This window comes from Sinocyclocheilus grahami, unplaced genomic scaffold, assembly GCF_001515645.1.
Source record: "Sinocyclocheilus grahami isolate Dianchi unplaced genomic scaffold, SAMN03320097.WGS_v1.1 scaffold35.1, whole genome shotgun sequence".
NCBI classification, from domain to species: domain Eukaryota; kingdom Metazoa; phylum Chordata; class Actinopteri; order Cypriniformes; family Cyprinidae; genus Sinocyclocheilus; species Sinocyclocheilus grahami.
Genome location: NW_015505214.1, coordinates 747,282 through 769,278, shown reverse-complemented (window position 1 = coordinate 769,278; position 21,997 = coordinate 747,282). Strand labels below are relative to the sequence as shown.

The 21,997-nt window shown below is 38.7% G+C and overlaps 1 protein-coding gene across 2 annotated transcripts in view; it reads left to right on the top strand.

Annotated features, from left to right (window-relative positions):
• Nucleotides 1-3,938: 3,938 nt before the first annotated feature.
• plpp3 (phospholipid phosphatase 3) overlaps nt 3,939-21,997 on the top strand; it is a 40,034-nt gene continuing 21,975 nt past the window's right edge. The window contains exon 1 of one of the 2 annotated variants that reach the window (XM_016267031.1): nt 3,939-4,564. In XM_016267031.1, the coding sequence (XP_016122517.1) occupies nt 4,429-4,564 (136 nt within the window). In that variant the 5' untranslated portion in view covers nt 3,939-4,428. The remainder of the gene's footprint in view (nt 4,565-21,997) is intronic. The other variant, XM_016267030.1, reaches the window with a different exon arrangement.

Here is a 21,997-nt window from a genome sequence, read left to right as displayed (position 1 = left end):
TAAGATATTATTATAGTTGTATTAATATTTTGAATTTTCATTTAAGTAGCCTAGTTTTGTTTTGCGTTTTTGTCATGTTTGTTAATTTAATGTAGTTAATTATTTTAAAGTTAAAGTTAAATGAAATTGAGAAATGTTGCTTTGGCAACTAGGTTTTTGACATCAGCTTGATAACAGCCTATGTTATTTCATTTTTTGATTTGTATTATTTTATTTTATATTCATTCCTTTGTTTTATTTCAGTTAATGCCAAGTAACTAAAACCCTTTTTTTTTACTGTGATAACCCTAACTAAGATAACCATTTCATAATAACACATAGGCCTAATGCACACACCTTCTAAATGCTCTACTAGTGCTCGCCATAATATTAATAGATAGCTCTTACTTTTTCCTTGAAAATGCACGCTTCAAACAGAACAGTCAATGAAGACGAAGAAGAGAACGATGTGTAGCTCCCGGCACCGATTTATACTGTAGTCGCACCGGTAGTGACGTCATGGCTGTCGCCGGCCAACGAGTTGGTGTTTTTTCAATGTATGCTTCAGATACGAGTCACGACGAGGCGTTCCCCATAGCGACCCCTAGAGGACGCAGTTCGAAGTTCCCATGAAAGGGAACTACAACATACCATACCATTTGATTTGATTTTGATTTTATAAACATTATGACATTACATTTACTGGACATTTATGACCATTTATATCCATAAGAACACATTACCTCATAGAGTAAAAGAATATAATAAAGCTAGAAAAATATTAACTGAAATGTCTTTAAAAAACACGTATACCGTCATGACAGAAGGAAATGTTAAGATTTCACAGCTGTGTGCTTTTTAATCCGCATATACGTTTCGTTGTAATACATTTACGAAAACCTTCATAAAATCAGACAAAATCAAGGTCAGACTTCATTTTGAATTCATGTAAGTAGGTAATACCAGTATTCATTTCAATAGTGTTTTATTAGTTAATAGCTATTAGTAAGTAAACATGTTGAATCTAAATAAATTGAACAGATTAATCTGAAATTATTCTTATAAGTTATCTAAACTTTTGTTTTAGCTTAGTCTTTTTGTCCCAGTAAACCAGTGTCCTCCAACATATCTTTTAAGTCATACATTGACCTATTTTTGTACTTGCGTATATATATATTCAGATGCAAAAGCCTCGAGCCGTTTGCAATTTTCTTCTAAAATGAGCATTTTTATCAGGCTTGTCGGTTCAGTAATTTCACTTTAACCCTCTATGGCAGGGATCCTCAAATCTGGCCCACGAGATCCACTTTTTTTAGTGGATTAGCTCTAACCCTAATCAAACACACCTGAGCATGCTAATCAATGTCTTCAGGATCATTATAAAATCACAGGTAGGTGAGTATGATTAGGGTTGGAGTTAAACTCTGCAGCGCATTGGCCCTCCAGGGCAAGATTTGAGGAACCCTGCTCTATGGTATGCAATATGCATTACGTTCTAACCATGAAATATTTTTTCAAATATGGGAGGGGGGGGATTTAGGAAAACGTTGCCATATGGCAACAGCGTACCACAATGGAAAATGGCCTAAAAAGTAGTTTTTCTATTAAATTATTATTTTCTTTTCAATTTAAATGCACATTTCTTTTAGAAATTGATGCATCCAATCTTAATTTCCATCAAAATCTGCCACACAGACACATATACACATACACACCTATTCACTCATTGTTAGTCACTGAAGGCTAACTCATCTTCATTGTCATCACATGGAACTCTGCACTCTTCCTATTGCTCTTTCCGTGAAATATTGCTGTATTCATTTTCTGAAAAGAATAAGTAATTTTTCTTATTCATACATCAATACAACTATACTACAATAAACACTTCAAATAAATAAATAAATAACAGCAATCATATTATTGATGTTACTATCTATAAAAAATCCCAATGGGGAAATAAATTACTTCAAACCCACTGTCGTACAGCATTGACATATGGCAGCATGCCTATTTTGCCGTAGTGGTACAGAGTTGCCATATGGTAATATTGATATTTTCTCAATTTACAGTAAAAAACCAGCAGCTGTGGTTCCCGGAGTTTTACCATAAAAAATCCGGTAGCAACATTTGAATTTAACTTAAGTTTTAACTTAAATTTACAGTTAAATACCATAATTTCATTAACTGATATAATGATATAATGTGAATATACCAACCTATTGAAGTACTGAAGTATTTCAACAACAAACAAAAAAAAAACATCAAATTTGAAATGCAACTCAGGGAATTCTGGGAATGTCAATTTACGGTCATTCACTGTAAATTAGTCTTTCACTTTCAAAAACGGTATACTACCGTAAAATTACATGTAATGTCCAATACAGTTTTTCACCGTACATAGTAGGGGCATACCGTTAGCCATTTAACAGGTTTTTACTGTAGCATTTTTACAGTCTTTTACCGTTAAATTCACTGTCATTTTGTACAGTGTGTGTTAGACAAAGTGATTTGTGAATAACTATATGTAATTTACTAACGAAAGATGATGCAAAAAAAATCCCCTTAAGAAGAGATGCTCAAATTAAATTAACAGAGCAATTTCTGGAGCACTTCAAGAGGTGTCCTCCATGTGAGGGTGACAGTGGGGAAAAAGTGTTTTGGATGAACATTCAAATGTCATTTGACTTAAAAACAGCACATTATTGACTATACTTAAGGCCTGGTCTTTTAATTACCATATTGCAATAAATTGTATTTTCAGAATAACAAGAAAATAAGTAGAAATGAATTGTTGCCATATGGCAACTCCGTACCACAGAGGGTTAATGGCAATGAATAGGTTATTTTCTTTGCCGTTAAAGTGAAATAACTGAACATAAACATAGGAGCTGATTTTTAAAAACGCTCATTTTTGAAGAAAATTTCAGAAGGCACTTAGAGGCTTTTGCATCTGCACTATATATTACACAATACTGCACATTTTGCATGTCTCCTTAGTCTGACACACTTATTTCAGGTCTTGGAGTCTGTACTAAGGAGCTGATGACCTGAATCAGCCGTGCGATTAAGGAGACATGCAAAATGTGCAGTGTTGGTGGGGCTCCAGGAATGTGGTTGGAAACCACTGGTCTAGTATAGTTCAAGTGTATTACATACTTTTCACCACTAGATGGAAGTGCTTCATCGGTGCTGAGGTTACGACATGTTACAGTTGCCTATAATATATCAGCATCCGTATCCAAGCCAAGATTTGTTTTATTAAAAAAAAAAACGTATGTAATATTATTGGATTATACATGTTATATTAGAAAATACATATGTGGCTATATTAGAATATATCCGTAAAAAGAAAAAAGGCAAGTGTTTAAGCCACTTTTTGCTGCAATAGCATGAGAATTGCAAGAGGTATGCTTTTTATTTATTTATTTTAGATTTCCTGAAGGTTAGTCAACTGATTCTTGAGAACCACAATTATCTTATATATATATATAGTGCCTAGATCCTCTAGGCCTATTGGACTGAGGTCAGATCTTTGACACAGCCATTTTAGGCCATTTTCCTCATTGTTCTGTTGCTAGTCAAATGTTAATTTAATCTTTATGGGTGGGATCATTGTCCTGCAAAAAGATGAACTTCTATCATGCTTTCATTTTTAATGACTGCTTCTTTTGCAGCCTTTCCCTGTCCTTTAGATTTCATATCCTTTAAATTGAACAGAGTTTCAAGACAATAATAAATAATAATAATAATAATAACAATAATACATATTTTGAAAATGGTATTTTACATGTTTTAAGGAAATGCATTTTGTGAATACTTGTGATATTTTTTTCATTACTTATCATATTTATAAAAAAAAAGGAATATCAAGGGATGAAAATCATTTAATCATATTCCATGTATCTTCCATGTAGGTAAATGAGAGAAGTGTCTGGTCACGTGTGTTTCCAGCAGCGGCCGCTGGGGGCAGTGCAGCTCGCTGTGTGTGAGCGCGCGTGTCTGGAGGGCTGAGGACTTGGTTCATTCAGCGCGGCTCGGGACAGGAGAAGGGGGCGGGGCTGAGCCGAGCGCTTACCGAAGGGAGGGAGGTGGAGACCAGAGGAGGATTCATAAACAGGAGCTGATCTCCTAGTTTTAAAACGCCGCTCTCAGTTCAAACCTTCAAGTAGCGTAGAACTAGCTCACAGCTCACTAACCGACCCAACACGACTCTTCATTCAGAGAGCAGCGCTGCTCCGTAACATTGCGGCTGAACGAAGTTGAATGGGCTTGATTGCACGGACAACTCATAGTTTTCATTAACTTTTCAGGACGTCTTCCCACTTTAGCCGGGACTTTAACTCCCTCAAACTTTATACGACACGTCCTTGCTGACAAGACCACTGAAACGAACCGCTGCAGTCAATCTCTGGGATTTTAGGAGAGAGACATCAGGAGGAACTCTCTCAAATGCAAAACTATATGTATGAGAAGGCGATGGCACCCGAAACAAGAAACGGAGGAACATCCACGTTAAATAACAACGGCGTAGATAACAGCAAGAGGAAACTTTTAATAGCACTAGACATCTTCTGCCTTGTTCTGGGTGAGTGTCCAACACACACAAAATTGCAACAACGAAAAACAAAAATACATGCATTATTTCTAAATTCAGTGCATATGTAGGTTTAGAAATAAGAATGTGCAATTCAACACTCTCTAATGCCAAAGTGACTTAATTTTTATAGTATTGTTTATATTGTTTTTTTTTATGTCAATCAATATTTACGTACTAATAAAAACATTAAAACATTTATTGTAATGGTGATGTATTATTGATTTATTACTATTTATATATTATTATTTATTAGTCTGCTTTTGCACAACAATACAGAATGCTGGGAAGAGGAAAATGTCAAGTTGCAAAGAAAAAAGTAAACAATGCAAAAGCAAAAATAGTGCAACTTGTTTTGTACAACATAATGAACCAGTGGAATAAATGTTCACAATAAAAGTTAAACTGTTTTAACTGCGAATCCATCAAAAAGTATGAAAGCTGAAGTAAGTAAACTATGGTTTATTGAGATAACAATGCAAAAAAAAAAGTCATAATATGCATTATCTTGGTGAGCAGAAGAATAACCGTTAAGTGCTCTTATCGCACAGCCAGTGGGATGGGCAAAGTTGGCACTGTTAATGTAAACCACTTGTTTTTTCTTAATCAAATGTGTTAGAAACATAATTTGGATTGTTTTAATGAAAGCTTTCTCACTCATCAAATGAAGGAGGCAGTTATTGTGGCCCTATTGACATCTTTTGAAGTGGCATATGAACATGCTTATTATGGTTAACCGATCACTTACATGTAACAGAACCGTCAGTAGTCAAAACAGGTTCTGTAAACAGGACTTTGTTCACAGCTTTTTATAGATTTTTTTTTAGGCAGACTATCACGACCATATGTAATGGATTTGTCTGACCTGTAGAGTTTGTAATGAGAAAGTTTGTTTAGATTTGACGTTCAGTACAGTCAATTGTCTGTAACATACTTGTCTACAGAGGATACAGAGTGATATCTGTAAATTGCTCTCAGGTGCGTGTATTTTCTTTCTTTTTTTCTTTAAAAGGAATGCATGTGAGTTTTTGATGCGCTGTCGTTCACAGCTTTCACCAGCTCAGCGTGACATTGATGAAAGCGTTGCCTAGTAGTTAAAGAAGTGCACTTGTTAACCTAAAGGTTGTAGGTTCAGACCAACAATGGACGAACACAATTGTGCCCTTAAGCAAGACATGATAACTCCAGAAGGTTTGTACCAGGAATACGTCCTACTGTAAGTCAGTAGTCGCTAGGTGAATCTGATTTGTATCGTTTGGTCCAGATGCCTGGAAACCATCACAGCGTCAGGTTCTCAACTTTCCTCAAAGCCTGTCATTTCGAACCCTCCTCCTTCAGAATAAAAGGATTAACAAACTTCAGCCCTCATCTTCACACATTCTTCTAGAAGAGACCCTCCAGCCCCCCGCCAGCTGGCATATGCCTCATTTAACTCCAGCCACGGCATCATATCAACTTTCTCCTTGCTTTTAAGGGCAGAATGAGTCCTGCTGCTTTTGTTCCCAGGAATGCGGAGTAGAATGGCTTAAGCATGTCGCTTTAGAGAAGCAGGGCAAGGCCTTTGTAAGAAATTAGAGTCCACGGTTTTAGAACGCCTGTGAACCTTCTTCAGCATCCAAAACGGTTGTCGTGCTTTCAAAAGAGGTGACATGTTAGAGCAGGTGGAGGCAGGAGAGGAGGAATATCGCTGATCCAAGGGTGTTTGATAGCATCGCTTTGAACGGTGGTCCTTAATTAGAAGTTTACAGCGAGTTTGGTGACTAATAACTTCCTTTTGCCACCGTATCGTAAATGGAAACGAACACTCAGCTCTTCCTGTGTGTGTTTTATGGTCTCTTTCAAATGCAACCAAAATAAGACATGTTGTCATATGTGGTTTATATAGACGCAATATGTCCATATGTAACACATTCACTGCACTCTTAAAAATAAAGCTACTTTACTGGCATCAATAGTTCTGTGAAGAACGTTTAACAACCATGGAGCCTTTCTATTGCATACTGGTTCTTTATGATGGAAAAAGGATATTCGGATTATTGAAAATTATTCTTTGAAGAACTCTTCCCAGAACCAAAATTGGTATGAAAAATGGAACCATGAAATAGAACCTCTTTTTTACTGGCATTGATGGTTCCATGAAGAAACTTTAACATCCATGGCACCTTTCTATTGCACACTGATGGAAAAGGTTCTTCAGATTATTGAAAATGGTTCTCTGAAGAACTGTTTCCTGAAAGGTTCTTTGGAGAACCAAAAATGGTATGAAGAACGGAGCCATGAAATGGAACTTCCTTTTTTATTGGCATTGATGGTTCCATGAAGAACCTTTAACATCCATGGAGCCTTTCCACTTGACAAAAGTTCTTTAGAATATTTTCTTCACACTTAGAAAACATTTTTTATTTTAAGAACTGTTCACTGAAAGGTAAAGTGTAAAAAAACATTTTACAACCTTTATTTTTAAAAGTGTAGGAAAAAAGTGTCTTGTAAGTTTTGTTACTCAAGTTATGTGCTTCAAAAGGAAGGCATAAACAAACATGTTCTTTGTCATGTTTAGGATAGTGGGCTTGGCCTGTTTTTGGTGGTCTTGGGGGGGGGGGGTTATGTGAAAGAGAGGAGACTCATTTGGAGGGGATTTGAAAAGGATGACTGAAGAATGTCTCTCAATGAATAGGCTTTGTTAGCGCTGAAGTTGCGGCCTATCCAGTGATCAGACACTTGAAGTTCCGTCTGTTGTGGAGATCTGTAGATTAGTGCGTTATCAGCATCTTTCCCTCTCCTTGGATTTCTCTCTCGCACTCATCAGATACGGAGCTGATAACCTCTTCTGCTCTTGCTTGACTGTTTTATTACAGTTAAATCCTCTTCAGCCGTTGGTGTTTACACATGCAGTACATCCACACTGAGACGGGCAATGCTTTTGTTCCTGCTCATTAGTAGTTTATCACTGTGGGCATTGAATCTGTAGTGTGTCTGATGCATTATGAATGTTAATGAAGACTGACGGTTTGTAGTATGTTTAGCGTTACCTCCTGTTGAGATGAAGCAGAGAGGCTGCAGCTCAGCTCATTAGCATACAGTAGTTATAGTAACGTAAAGGAGGTGTGTCTCTGATTGTCACTCCCCCCGAGGGTGTCTGGGGTGGTGGGTCGCACAAATTCCTGCCTATGCCACTGATAGCTGAAATAGTTTACATACAGAAACAAACAGCCACCCAGACTCTTTCTCTCATCCACACTGACTTTACGGTTCCAGATGTCAGTGGTTTGTGTGTATAAATGGTTGTGATTGAAGGTAACTTTCTCTTAATGAGTGAATCATATGAAGAACATATTCAGGTTTTCTTTCACCCCCCAAATGAGACAAGAAAAAATAAATAAAATATATACATACACATACATACATACATACATACATATATAACACATTTTTAATATATTTTTTAATTCATTTAATTTGTTATTTTATGTACATTGTTTAATATAATAAAAAAATCTATTTATTATTACAATAATAAATTATATATATATATATATATATATATTGTAATAATACTATAATATATATATATAAATATATATATATATATATATATATATATATATATATATATATATATATATATATATTTATATATATATATTATAGTATTATTACAATTTAATATATAACACTAAGTATATTCAATTGTAACAAAAAACTATTATAAATCTATACTTATTACACTTTTATAATACATTATATAATACATTTATTTATGTATTAGTATATTACAGTATAATATATTAAATTATAAACCTTTATTTTTTAAATACAAATATGTATTCATATTTTTTACATTTTTAAATTATTCATATTTTATAGTAACAAGAAATCTTAGCTTATTTATGTTGCATTTTTGTAATGACAATTGAGCATAGTTGTTATGAAAATTTTGATTTTGGGTTGAAATACGACTTGGACATGCTCTTTTGACAGTCTTCGTGAGATTCATCCTAATATGCAGCACATAACATTGATGCTTTCTGCTTGGTTAGCGATTGGTGGAAATGCTTGTTCGTGCTCTGGTTGTTCATACGCCACAGATGTGAAGCATACTTGACTTAGCAGTGACATTCAATCCAGTTTGCTGGTCTGAAAGGTTTAGCCAAGCTGCTTCCTGGTACCTCTCGTGGGAAGCATCAGTTCTAAAAGTGTTTTCTTGTTCACTTGTTGGAATGAAAATGAGAAGTCAACTTAAATACTGCAAGATATCACCACCGTCAACACTGCGTGAACGACTTTGGCCCTCAGTCGTTCAGAATTAGTCATGTAACCTTGTGAGGAGATCAAAGCGAAGGAAAAGGTTTTGGTCTCGTGATTTCTGGTCATTTTTAGCTGCTTTTAACTTCTCCTTTATCCGTGACATTCCAGGAGGGCGATGCTAGAGTTATGGAGTGCCAGAGAACCCTTTGGGAGTCTCTCTCATTTAGGTCTGACTACATTAACCTCCACCTCTGAAGCTGAGAAGGTCTGGTCCACCTCTATAAATATTTTCCAGAATTTCTTGAATTCTTCATTGCAGACTGAGGGCGGCTTCCACTCTTGAAGTGACATCTGGTATAATTTTGGGTCGGTGTGTATGCAGGGGCAAACACAGCAAAGGGAGGGAAGAGGAAAAGGTAGTCTCGCTCGGCCGCTCTCCTGTTTTCCCTCCCTCGCTCCGACTCTTTGCTCTAGGTGTGGCCAGCTGTGCTGTGAAATGTAATCCCCCCCAGTTTTTTTTCCTGCATCGTTTCCCTGAGCCCCAAACCTCCCTCTTTCTCTCATTTACAGGATGTGATTGCAGGAGACCATCTAAAGCTGCCACATGGTGTTCAGGAAAGACTTTGACCGGCCGTAGCTGTCAGTCAGATGGACGGATGAAGTCCTCCTGTAGTTATGCACCATTAACTTTTGCTGTTGCAACATTTCCACATCCTGTTTATATATATATTTACATGTGTTTTGCAAAAAGTTTGTGCTGATTTTCAGCAACTCTTTTTAGTACACTAGGAACGGTCACTCGGCTTTCAATCTCTTCTGATACTTAAGTTATGTATTATTATATATAATTTTTACTATAATATAATGTTTATCTGTCTGTCTGTCTTTATTTACTTATTTATTTAGAAAAATATACAACGTTCAAAATTTTGGGGTCAATAAGATAGATTTCTTTCTTTAAGAAATTAATTTTTATTTTATATTCAGCAAAGATGCATCAAATTAATCAAAAATTGCAATAAAGACATTTATAATGTTACAAATATTTCTGTTTTAAATAAATTGTTCTTTTGAACTTTCTAATTATAAAAGTTTCCATAAAAATATTAATCATAATTTTTTTAAAGATTTAATATATATATATATATATATATATTCAGACTTGGTTCACATAAGAGACTTCTTATAAAACCATTAAAAAAAATTATTGTAGGCAACCTTCCGGCAGATCAGTCCTCTATAGCATTTTCCAGCAATTTATATCGAGGAATGACAAAAAAAATGCCTTTTCAGCATATTACGTAATGACATGGCATATTAGAAGATAAAATAACACCTACTTTGCCATTAACCAAAAATCAAGCTGGGTTCCGTGAAATGTAAAACAAGATTTCAGAAGTCATTCCTCTGAATCAGAAGCTGCCACAGATCTTTGGAAAGCGATGTTAGGAGTCTCTGGGCTCCGCAGAGAGCAGTATTTTGTAATAGTCAGCATTAAGGCTGGAAGGTTACAGTGTGATGCAGGAATGGTTTCCATATGAGTGCACTTGGAGTACAGTAGAGTCATCTGGGCCTCAGATGGAGTCACAGACTGCCTCGCCTTCACCGCTGGTAATGACGCTGTCAAAACATAGTGCCCGCGCTCTGTATTTATGTATGTCTAAGTGCACATGTGCAATACAACGTGTTTGACTATTTGTACAAGAACCTGCGATGGTGTTTGTGTTCGTGTGTGTGTGTCTCAAAGAGAGGCTGGTTTCTGAGGTCGCTGCCATGTGGTTTAATTATATGCTTGTAGAGTTTATGCGACAAAGTGGGCTGCCATAGGTAGCAATTAGACAGGGAGACATGAGCACGAGTGACCATCAGCTGGCTGTTTAAACTGTGTGTGTGTGTTTATATAGTCGGGTACAACTTTATCACATCCAGAGGGTCTCTTGGAGCGTGTACTTGTGATAACACACTCTTCGGGTTTGTTACGGTCACTAAATTCCTCCTAGTGCACACGCAGTTCTCTGTGATCTGCGGCCGCATATCTTTGGCAGTATACGGCTCTCTGTTTGTGCTCGGAAAAATAGCGTAAGATCTTCAGGACAGTGGAAGCAAGTATGAGGAACCCCTGCTGGTTTGTATGCCTATCTACGAGGTAAACGCGCAAATTATTTGTTTATTTATTCTCAGTGTAATTGTAGTCTATTTCCTCTCGCTAGTCTATATTGTATCCTATCAGCTATTGCTTCAGCAAATGAGGCATTGTGTGTGTACGAGTCTGTGGGATGCATCGGCTGTGGAACAATCATCCTCAGTTCACTCAGCTTGATTATAATTCCAGGGTGTTGGAATTTTTCTGGAGAGTGTACATGTGTTTTCTGGAATAGGAATTTTTTTTATCCAGTGTGGGCATCTGTTTAAGTCTCATCTAGCACCGAAAGGCCAAGGGTGACCTCTGCAGCCTTCACACGACAAGCGCTCTTTCACTTTTTCTGGGTCATATGGATTAAGTCCAGGGTGCTCAGCATTCCTGAGTGTAAGCCTAACTGCCCCCTAAAGGGCAGTCACCCTCTGCGCATTCATATGCTAATGAGACCTGTGTCACTATGGGTAATATTCTAATGTGATGAATAATGCTCAAACAAATGATATAGCTCATGTAGTTTTTGATTTCAGTTTTTCACCCCTTTAGAGTAGAAATTAACTTGTGAATTACAACTTAGATTGATTTATTAAAAATAAAGTGTGTAATATCTGAAAAACTAGGGTGAGAAGGGTCTAGGAGGGACTGATGTAAATCAACTCAGCATATTAAATAAAATGAAAATGCATCTGTGCAGTTTCAGCAGATGTCAACGCATTTATATAGAGCAGTGTTGTTACTGTTAACTGACATTATTAAAAATGTTTTTTATTAATTGAAATAAAGCTGAAAATAAAATCACATGAAAAAAACTTAAACTTGACAATTAGACATTTATTGGTGAATCTGAAAAAATAAATAAATAAAATAAAAATGACAAAAGCACATAAAATTACTAAAACTTAACTTAAAATTATAAATGAAAGCTGAAAAAGCTCATTTAAAATATTATTAAATACTCTAACAGTAATACTAAAATAACATTAATATAGAGGTCACATTCTCCAATGTAATTTAGTACAGCATGTGTTTCTGGGCTCCAAAACTCAAAACTCCAGGTATGCTGAAGCTGGAAATAAACTTTGCAGGAAAGTGGGTCCCCAAGAGCAGGGTTGAAGACCTGTTCCCCCTCTTCTTCCCAAAATGTCCTTTCTCTGCGAGTTGTATGTACACAAATTGTACACTTGATGTTTGTACACATTTATATGTCATATGTATCATTGCGTTAGTATATCTATACGTTAGAGTTTTGTCTCTCCAGGATGTTTCCTGGTGGGTGGAGTAGGAGCCGGAGAACAATGCTGTGATCGTTTACACCTTACACTGTTATTGTTACTGTCTCGTTGCAGAAGCACACACCCACAATAAGACGTGTAGCTTACACAAACATGTCAATATACATACACTAGGGGTGTGCCGGTACAAGTATCGGTACCGAACGGTTCATGGGGCAAATAGAAGTCATCATCCCCATTCCCTTTGGAGTGGGGACTTTGGAATGAGCAGGGCATGCGCGTCCCATTATGTAGTCGTTTGGAATGCACCTGGCAAAGGGAGCAATGTCATTTCCTCATTATCTTCAGCTGGGATGTTCCCGTGACAACGCAGCACGGTGTCCATCAGCAGATTCGCTGATGGACACCGGCATAAAAAAATATACATTTTATATTTTAAAAAGTTTTATATGTATTAGTTTTTATATATTATATAGCATATTTTAAAAACTTTTTAAAATATAAAATGTATGTTTATTTGCAACAGTTATGCTAACAACAATAAAAAGACCTTTATGACAGTAAAACCGCAACGTCTGCTGATGGACACCATGCTGTGTTGTCACGGGAACATCCCAGCTGAAGATAATGCAAGAGGTTAATGAGGAAATTACGTCGCTCCCTTTGCCAGGTGCATTCCAAATGACTACATAATGGCACGCACGTGCCCTGCTCACTCCAAAGTCCCCACTCCAAAGGGATAGGGATGATCACTTCCATTTAGAATTTGCCCCATGAACCGTTCGGTACCGATACTCGGACTGGCACACCCCTAACATACACTCATAGACTACACCATAATAAATACATTTAGACAGTGACATTTCCATGATCTCATTCTCTCACACACCACACCAAAAGCCTTAATGCAGCTCTCACACTCTGGTAGAGCGTAGATTGCTATTTTCAGATGCTTTAGTTGTTGTGCTAAGTCTGTGGCAGGTCTTTCTCTTGAGCTCCAGGGCAGGGTGGGAGATGGGAGCAGTTATTGGGCTCTACCCCAGTGAAGATGCTCACAGCAGGCTGTGGTGACCTAAGTTAACCCATAAATGCACACATCTCCAGAATCATGACACCACTGTCTCTAGGGTCTGTGAAGTGGGCTGAGGGGATGAAAGGATTGATGGATACTCCAGTCCAAAGAAGCCACTTCTCCTGAGCTACAAGTGTTTATTACGTTTTATTTGCCTTGGAAAAGCAATGCAAAAAGAGGCAGAGAGATAGTTTGTGTTCATTTGTTTAATTGCACTTTACTGTGAGAAGAAAAAGGCAGGATTTGACCTTTGACCTGGGGAAACTGGCCAGCAGTTGTGCAGTTGTACATTTCCTCTCCTAAAGGCAAAGTTAACAGACCTACCAAAGAATGTGACACACTTGGCAAAGGACGTTTTTGAGGACCTTTTCTGCTTGATTCAGTGGGATCTCTTGACTTTTATTTTGACATGCTAGGCCTATTTGTTGCATGATTTAAATAAACATGGAAACACTTATTTTCTTAGAAGAAACCACTGTAAATTATATTTATGCGTCCTCATGTCTTCTGTTAGTAAAATATATTGTTTGCTGGTCTCCTCTAGGGGCAGTTTGTGGGTGGGGAAGAGATCAAAAAGGTTAAATAACAGAGCAGCTTCGACACGTTTCCATTACACCCCCCTCCACTGTGATTTTACTCTCGATGGGTGATATGTTTATATATTTATAATTTTAATAAACATCTCATTCGGGAATGTTTGTTAAACACAGACAGTTTGACTCGAAGCTCTGTTAATAATTCTCCTCTAGTAAACACTTTTGACATGTTTGGGAATTGGAGGGCTTTTGTATTGTTGCAGTTCATCCTAAATAGTATGCAAGATAAGAATTACTGCGTCAGTATGTTGATGCTAGTAAGCTAAATGGGCCTGAATGATTTTTTTTCTTTTTCAACTGTACTACCCACAACCTCTTGCGCAACACAAGTAGACTTCTCTTAAAGACAAGTGCAGAGGATGCAAGGTTAAAGCTCCCACGTCATTTTTTAATATGCAGTCACCTGAAAGTAAAGAAACACAAGTAACCGAAATCGTCCCCTATACTAATTCTCGATTTCATGTATTAATCACTAATATAGTCCACTTGAAAGAGTGAAAGAAAAAAAGTGAACAAACTCAGACACTGAGTGGCCCAGAAGATGCTGTCATCTTCCAAAACAGGAATTTATTTGGCATGACCCTCACATTGGTTAGTACCTAGCTGTTGAGTGTACATTGTTTGTACACTCCTTATTGTGGTGAAATATGGAATTGAGTGAGTGCACTCAACAATATCCATTACGTACACCACAACAAATGGGTATCTCTTCAATTTAAGGTTATTGCAGGGGTGTCCAAACTCAGTCCTGGAGGGACACTGTCCTGCAGAGTTTAACTCCAACCCCAATTAAAAATGCCTGAACCAGCTAATCGTCTTACTAGGCATACTAGAAACTTTCAGACAGGTATGTTAAGGCAAGTAGGAGCTAAACAATGACAATGGCCCTCCAGGACCAAGTTTGGACACCCCTAGGTTATGGGAAGTGATTTCGGACATGACTCTTGCCATTTGCACACAGTGTTATCAGGCCTCTTGCAAGGCTGCCTACTCAAATGCCCATGTGAAAAGGCATGCCTCTGGCGTCGATTTCCGTGAGTTAAAATTGCTGTGCGTAAGCACATGTTTTGAGCTGGGCCCCAGCCCCAGAGCCTATCTAATGTATTGAGAGAGTGAGAAAGGTAGGATTGCCAATGTGCACAGCTTTGCTGACCACAGCAGCTTGCATAGACAAAGCTAACGGAGCAACCCTGGTGTGTGTGAGAGAGCAGAGAACAGTGACAGCAGGGGTCCCTCTCACATACAGTACTTAAAAACACGGTGATGTTTTGGTCATAAACAAACAGACATTCACAAGTCTGTTTTTTTTAACTAGGCTCCTGCGACAAGTCTCAAATTATTTGTCAGTTTCTTGTTTTGTCAGGTTGAGCACAATACCTCTGACCAAGGTTTGGACCACTCTCATTGGTCTAAAATCCTACCCCATATAACTAAATGTTGAACATCAAATATATTCTGATTAAATTCAGTTTTGTTACTTCTGCAATTTTGTTACTTTGCAGTAGAATTATGCTTTTGATGCACAAAAAGTGGCCTGGCGGGCAGTGCATGGAGTGTGGTGGTACTTCCATGTAGTCGAACTGAGAGAGACAGATATAATTAGTATTGATTAGTTAACCGGGTAGGTCAGATGGGAATGGGGTTAGTAGATCCGGGTTTGCCCACATTGATCTGTATTGGAATGTGTTATCCTGTTTGTCAGAAATAGTCTCTTTCTATCATGGATATCCGTAAGTGATGGGTCACGGGTATGGTTTTAGTGTGCGGGTCAGTGCTTCTGTACTGCAGTGGGGGCAGAAGAGTGGAAGCATGCAGGGTGCTACTGAGACCACACATTCCAGAGGTCAGGGTGCAGAGGTCAAAGGTGACCAAGAACGTTAATCTCTCTGTGTACTTTTGTGTGTGTTTTAGTGTTTAGTCTAGGTGGGTTTTGTGTCTGGGAGCCAAAATGGATGTGTGTGTGAGTTTCAGAAATGTCAATCAAGTTTGAAATGCACCTCTGACTTCTGAAGAATCCCACACGGGGCGTTCTCATTCCAGTGAGCAAGTGCAGTGCTTTTATAAATGGCATGTCCTCACGTCGGGGTCAAGGTCTTACTGGTTAGCAAAGATATACTATATAGATACCAAGGCCCTGTTCCAAATGGTGCACTTGATCGATCTTACTGACTTGCATTTCTTGGAATGCCTGTGAAGTCCACAAGGCCGTAGGGTGTCCCATTTCTTGCTTTGTGCCTTGATGCAGACTTTTGCAAACATATATTTGGATGGAAGTTTTAGGGTGTCATTTGGGACAGGGTGTAACTCAGAATAGCGTAGGGTTTGTGCCTGTGCAAGTTCTTGTGGTGACATCAGCCAATCAGGATTGGCATGACATCATTTCCCGCCTCTACAAAATGAATAGTCACACAGCATTTTGTCACAGGTGATTGGGTCATAAAATTGCATCCAGAGTGCCCATGAGCAAATTTCAAATCAAGGACTTTTTGTGGGTCCTTTGCCAGCTGAGCAATTGGCTTTGAGATAAATAGGAATGCTGGGATGGCTTTTTCTAGGTATGGTATAGAGCTTGGTCTGCACACATTTTGTTCTAAATATACAGTATGCTTCCTGTTGTGGTGTTGCATTGGATTACAGTGGCCAGATTACAGATTCCTCTCGTCCCGTCTCCCTCCATCCATTTACCTTTCTCCCAGTAATTAATGAAGCCCTCCTCTTACGTTTTCCTTGTTCCCAGCAGGGGTTGCTTACTCTTTTGTGTTTGGCTTCAGTCTTTCAGCCAGTGAGAGTCTCATGAGAGCTGGCAATGAGCCACTCATTCTCAACAGATTCCCACAGGGGTTACCATGCCCGTTCCCTCTCACTCTGCATCCTCCACAGGCTCTCACATTGTGTGAAGGTCCTGGCCACAAGCCCTTTGCAGATCACTGATGATAAAGCCATCAATGGAGCTCAGAACTAAACAACAAACCCTCACATCACCTCTTAGTGGCCTTAGAAGACATGCTTGTATCTAAAAATTATTCTATTCTTGCCTACTGTCATGTGCGCATTGTTTCCACAAGGTATAGTCCTGATTGCTGCCATTGTAGATTGAAAATTGTTGGAAAGGTCTTTCCTCATATAAGGTTTGTTATGAGTCGAGTTCACCCCAGACTCATTGTGTCCAATCGGCACTCAGGTTGCAGGAATGGCACACTCATGGGTGTGTGACCAACATGTTCTCCAGCCAAGAACCTGAATTGTTTAACAAGAAAACAAAGTTCTGGCAAAGGAGGTGTATAGATAGGACCTGGAGAAAGATATCTGTTAACATTCCCATTCATCTCAACGGCAGTTGAGTTGGCTAATAAAAATGGTTATGTTAACCAGCCAAACCATGACACCTTAATTCTGGCACAAGGTGCTACCTATGAGTGAAGTGAATCACCAGCAGTAGGCATTTACAGATAAACGTCCTGTACACGTTATCTAAAATCACTTCCTTCATTTAATAATTTATTTATTGTAGGACATTATGTAATAGAAACCTGGTGTTGTTTGACTCGATGTGTAATTGAGCAATTTAGCAGATAAGCTCATGAAGACTTTCCTAAAGAGCATAATCTGTAAAACATATCTTACAGTATATGACTATTGCATTCCCTTAGCAAACTTTAGGCACATTTCTGGCTTGCGTGTTCCTGACTCGTGTGGTATCTTGCACACTAGCTAAGGCAGACTTGATATGCATGACTCAGACAGGGGCCACGTTATAAAGAGACATGCCTAGAATATGTGTTGTGGTAATTGTGGTTTCTATTTCTGAGAATTTTTGTTTGTGTGTATTTCTCCTGCCACATTTTTAAATTTGTACTTCATGCTAGCTTACCTCAGGTCTTCAGCACATAGTCACGCTAAACTGCATCGGTGTTCTTACCTTGTCTCTGCTTTGTGCGTATGTGTGAGAGTTTCATGGTGTTTATGGTTATGCACGATTATGTTGTCCTCTCAGTGCAGTCATTGTTTGGGGGCAGACGGCCCCTGTCAGGAGAAGGCCTTTCCTGCATTTGCATCACTTCACAAAGCCTTCCTCCCTCTTCATTCCTTTTCACCAATGCATCTTTGTCCCAACAATGACAGATCGGCCTTTAATAGTCATTCAGAACTTCTGCTTTACAATGCAGTTAGCTTTCACCCCATCACACAGTCAATACTACTACTTCCTTTAGAGCGAGATGCTTTCAGAAGCTTTGAAGGAAAGGTCAAAGTCCTAATGGTTTAGGATTCTGAACAGATGTGTAATAAATAGAAGTCTAGTAGCCTTTTAAGGTTTTGCGCTATTAGAAAATAGTTTGAACATCCCAACTAGCTTGACCCAGCAACGCTGTGATTCTGTCAGACTGCATTACTTCCAGTGACTTTTTCTGGTGGATGTGACCCAGTTGGACAAGATGAGCAGTCAAAAGTCAATCAAAGCTGTAAGCGTTATGCCACAATCTCTTACACATTTACACAACTTCACATAAGATCTGTCAATGTAATCTCCCAGCCAACACACAAACATGTTTTTCCTCCAGGGTTTATGTTTGTATACCCAGCCACCAATAGTCGATAGTGTCTGATAAGAATCGTCCCATTTCTTATATAAACATTGATTTCTACAACTGATTTCTGTTCTGGCCTATCGGCAACTGTGGCTGTGAAGTCCCAGCTCAGTGGTTGCCCATAGCGTCTGACTGGCATCTAGTCATTCCCCTTCTGAGAGCAGAAAGGCTGCATGCCCACATCTGATAACGCAAATAGAAACATTTTCCCCCACAATGCACCACTTTGCCACCCACTCATAATTGTTTTGTGAGTGTGTCTGGTGTATGCTTGGTGCTTGAGGTTCAGATAGATTTTGGCTCCATTGTTTTTCATTAAGCTCATATTGAGCGTTAAGTCAGAGACCAAATTGAGAGTTCATACGCAGTGGTCCAGAGCCACTTTGAACTGACTCTAATTAACCATCATATGACGAACTCTCTGACCGGTGTTTTTTTTTGGGTGGGGGGGGGGGGGTATTCCCTAATTATTTTAAAGTAATTTTTATGACTTTTATTGAGGTAGGACCATAGACTGTCTAAAAACATGGACTTAATGTCCGTGAAGTCAACCGTAGTGTTCTGAAGACAGTTTTTGAAGCTCAAAAGTGGGCGGAGGCGGCCGTCGCCATCTTGGCAGTGCGTCGCGCGTCACTTGTTGAAACCACGCCCACCTAGCTCGATGGTGGTGACAGCAGCAGGAATCCACCGGTCACTCAAGTGGCCACGCCCTTAATTATGCAGAACTTTAAGGCTTATTATAATTTAAATGGATGAGTTATAAAAAAAATTCACCCCCCTCACAGTTGTCATGAAGGGCAAAATTAGCTATATGGACCAAAATAATTTTTTGAACCAGGCTGTAAACATGTTTTTTTTTCTGCTGTAAAGTTGGGCATTTTAACATGAGGAGTCTATGGGATTGACTCCCTTTTGCAGCCAGCCTCTAGCGGCCAGTTGACGAATTACAGTTTAAGTCACTTCCTTGTTGGCTTCACGAGAGAGAGCGGGAGGTTGCCGCTTGGGTAGGACAGTATATAGAGAGACAACAGGAAAGCACTGGGTGTAGAGAGGGGAGCGGAGTCGGCAAAGGACCTCAAGATGGCAATCGAACTCGGGTCGTCATGAGCTCTGTTGCACTGTAGGTAGATGCATTTAAAGCATCATATAAAAAAAAAACGAATAACACAGATTGTATAATTTGCACATTGACAATTGTAATTTGGTTATATCTGACATTAAGTAAATACATCTTGACAAGGACACTGGTCTGTTTGACATCAGTTAAGCTTTTAATATTTTTCATATGGCTCCCTTGACACGAGGATATGATAAGAGCTGTTTAACTTGGACAGCTCCCTCTTTGTGTCTGTAGGTCACCAGTCTTTAACTGTGGCCATGGGTTCATTGTGAATCAGCCTGAATTTATTTCTATTTAATTAACTTTGCACAGACCTCAGGCTCGTGGTTTCCTCCCTTCCTTCTTTCATAGTTACTGAGCCACATAGTTACTATTGTACAAGGAAAGTTAAGTAGAGAGAGTTATAGTAGATATAAAACAACAAATTACAACTGAACTAGTCCCAGCCTCAGTTTGTTAGTGGCATTAAACCGTTGAAAATCTTCAGTTTTGTTTGAAGCACTTCAGAACTAGTCATCTAGATGAGAAGAATTGTATATTATATTATTTATTTTGTTTCTGTAAAATAGTCTATACTTTTCTACCTTTTCATCAGATCACAAAGCCTCTGGACCACATTCAAACATTAATAGTAAACGTTATTAGTGTGGTGTGTGGAGATTGTACCAAATCAGTCACTTATTAGGTTCCACAATTCTCCCACATAAACACCATGGCTCAATGTTAACTGCTAGAGTTTTGAGTGAAGTTGCTCTTCAGATTGTGTCTTTCAGTATGAATATTGTCCTTTATTGTGGAGGAGTGAGAAAAAGAGCTAGAGAAGATTGAGGAGAGTCTCAGCATACCAATCCTCTCTCGTGGTGATGACATGGGCGGCAGAACAACAGCGTGCTGGCATGACACAGGCTCACAGCCAACATCATTGGCCACAGACAGAAGGCTTTTCACAAACACATGGAAGTAATGTGGAGGTCTTCATACCCAAACAGACATTTCAGAACTATTTAGGTTTTGTGGGTGCTCAGTGCTCCTCTTTCAGTTGTGCTAAGTTTATACTATGTAGACCACAAAAGTATGCCCTATACAATATATTTAACCCCCCTACTACGAAAGATAATTTTATAAATCAGTATTTAATCCACTAAAGATGAATTGTACTCAAGCTTGAGGATCAATTGGAGTCCCTTTTTCCCACTCGTCTAACAAGCTTGACTTTATTTTTGTGCAGATATATACACACCCTAATAGAAATGTATATGGTCTGTGTTATCTGTACATGAACATGCTTGCGCATATGATGAAATATGATCGCTAGGACTTGGCTTTTTCCAGACACTCCAAGCGTGTTTGACCTTGTGGTCAGAGCAGATCTGAAAACATCACAAGCAGTGCCAAGGAGGAATGTGCGTCCATGTCTGTATGTGTTTGCGCATATGTACCTTAGGTCTGTGTATTCCCTCCACCAGCTAAGTCAAGTTTCTTTGAGCATCCCCAACTCAAGCACCCGTGAGAGAACTTTATACAAACTTCTGTGGCCCAAAGCCCTGTATTTTTGCAGGTGTAGAAACTAGAAAGTGTCTACTTCCTTAATTCTGGTAATGCCCATCTGTCGTAATAGTAGAGAGAGAGAAGACAGAGGTGTTTGACCGCATGTAGATGAAGTAGCTTATGTTGTACACGACCTTATGTCTTAAAACCACAGTATGTTGTTCCTTTGAACGTGTTTGAATATTATTTCGCTTAAGAACGTCGCCATGATGTTTTTGGAGGTTTAGGAATAAGTAGGTTTCACTGACGAAAAGAAGCAAAGGGGCCTGAAGGTAGTTGTTTTTCAGAACGTTCTGGTTCCCAGTACTGGTATGATCTTACATCTTAAAGGTTTGGTTTATTGTATATATTTGTGTGTTAGAAAGGATCAGTCACCACGGCTGTAGCCTCCTCTCTCTCCAACCACAAAAAGCCCAAACGCCCCCTTCTCGCTTTCGCTCCAAACACCGTTCCAGACATTTGGGTGGTCGGCGTAAGCTAAGCTTTGTTTTTCTTGCTATTCACACATTTTACAATCCTTCAAGGGGAACTTTTCAAAGCTCCCACCACAACTTTGAGTCTGATGTTTAGTTTGCTTTGATTTGAAAATATGCATTTATTTTTTTGAGTTGGCCATTTTGGGCTGAGGTCCCAGCCTGGCATCTGTCCCTTTCCTTACTGAAAAAAATACATGCATGCCAAATAATGTGCATGTAGTTTGTTGTCCATTTCTACACCAAGGGAAACCCTCCACAACATAAGTCTTTGGGTTTTTGCTTTTAACCACAAAAAGTGCTTCCATCATAGTTCCTGAAGCAGAAAGACATGAACCAAACTGCTGTGAAAATGTTGTATCAAAACCACAAATGAACCTGGAAACTTCACATAATATATATGTCTCTAAAATGT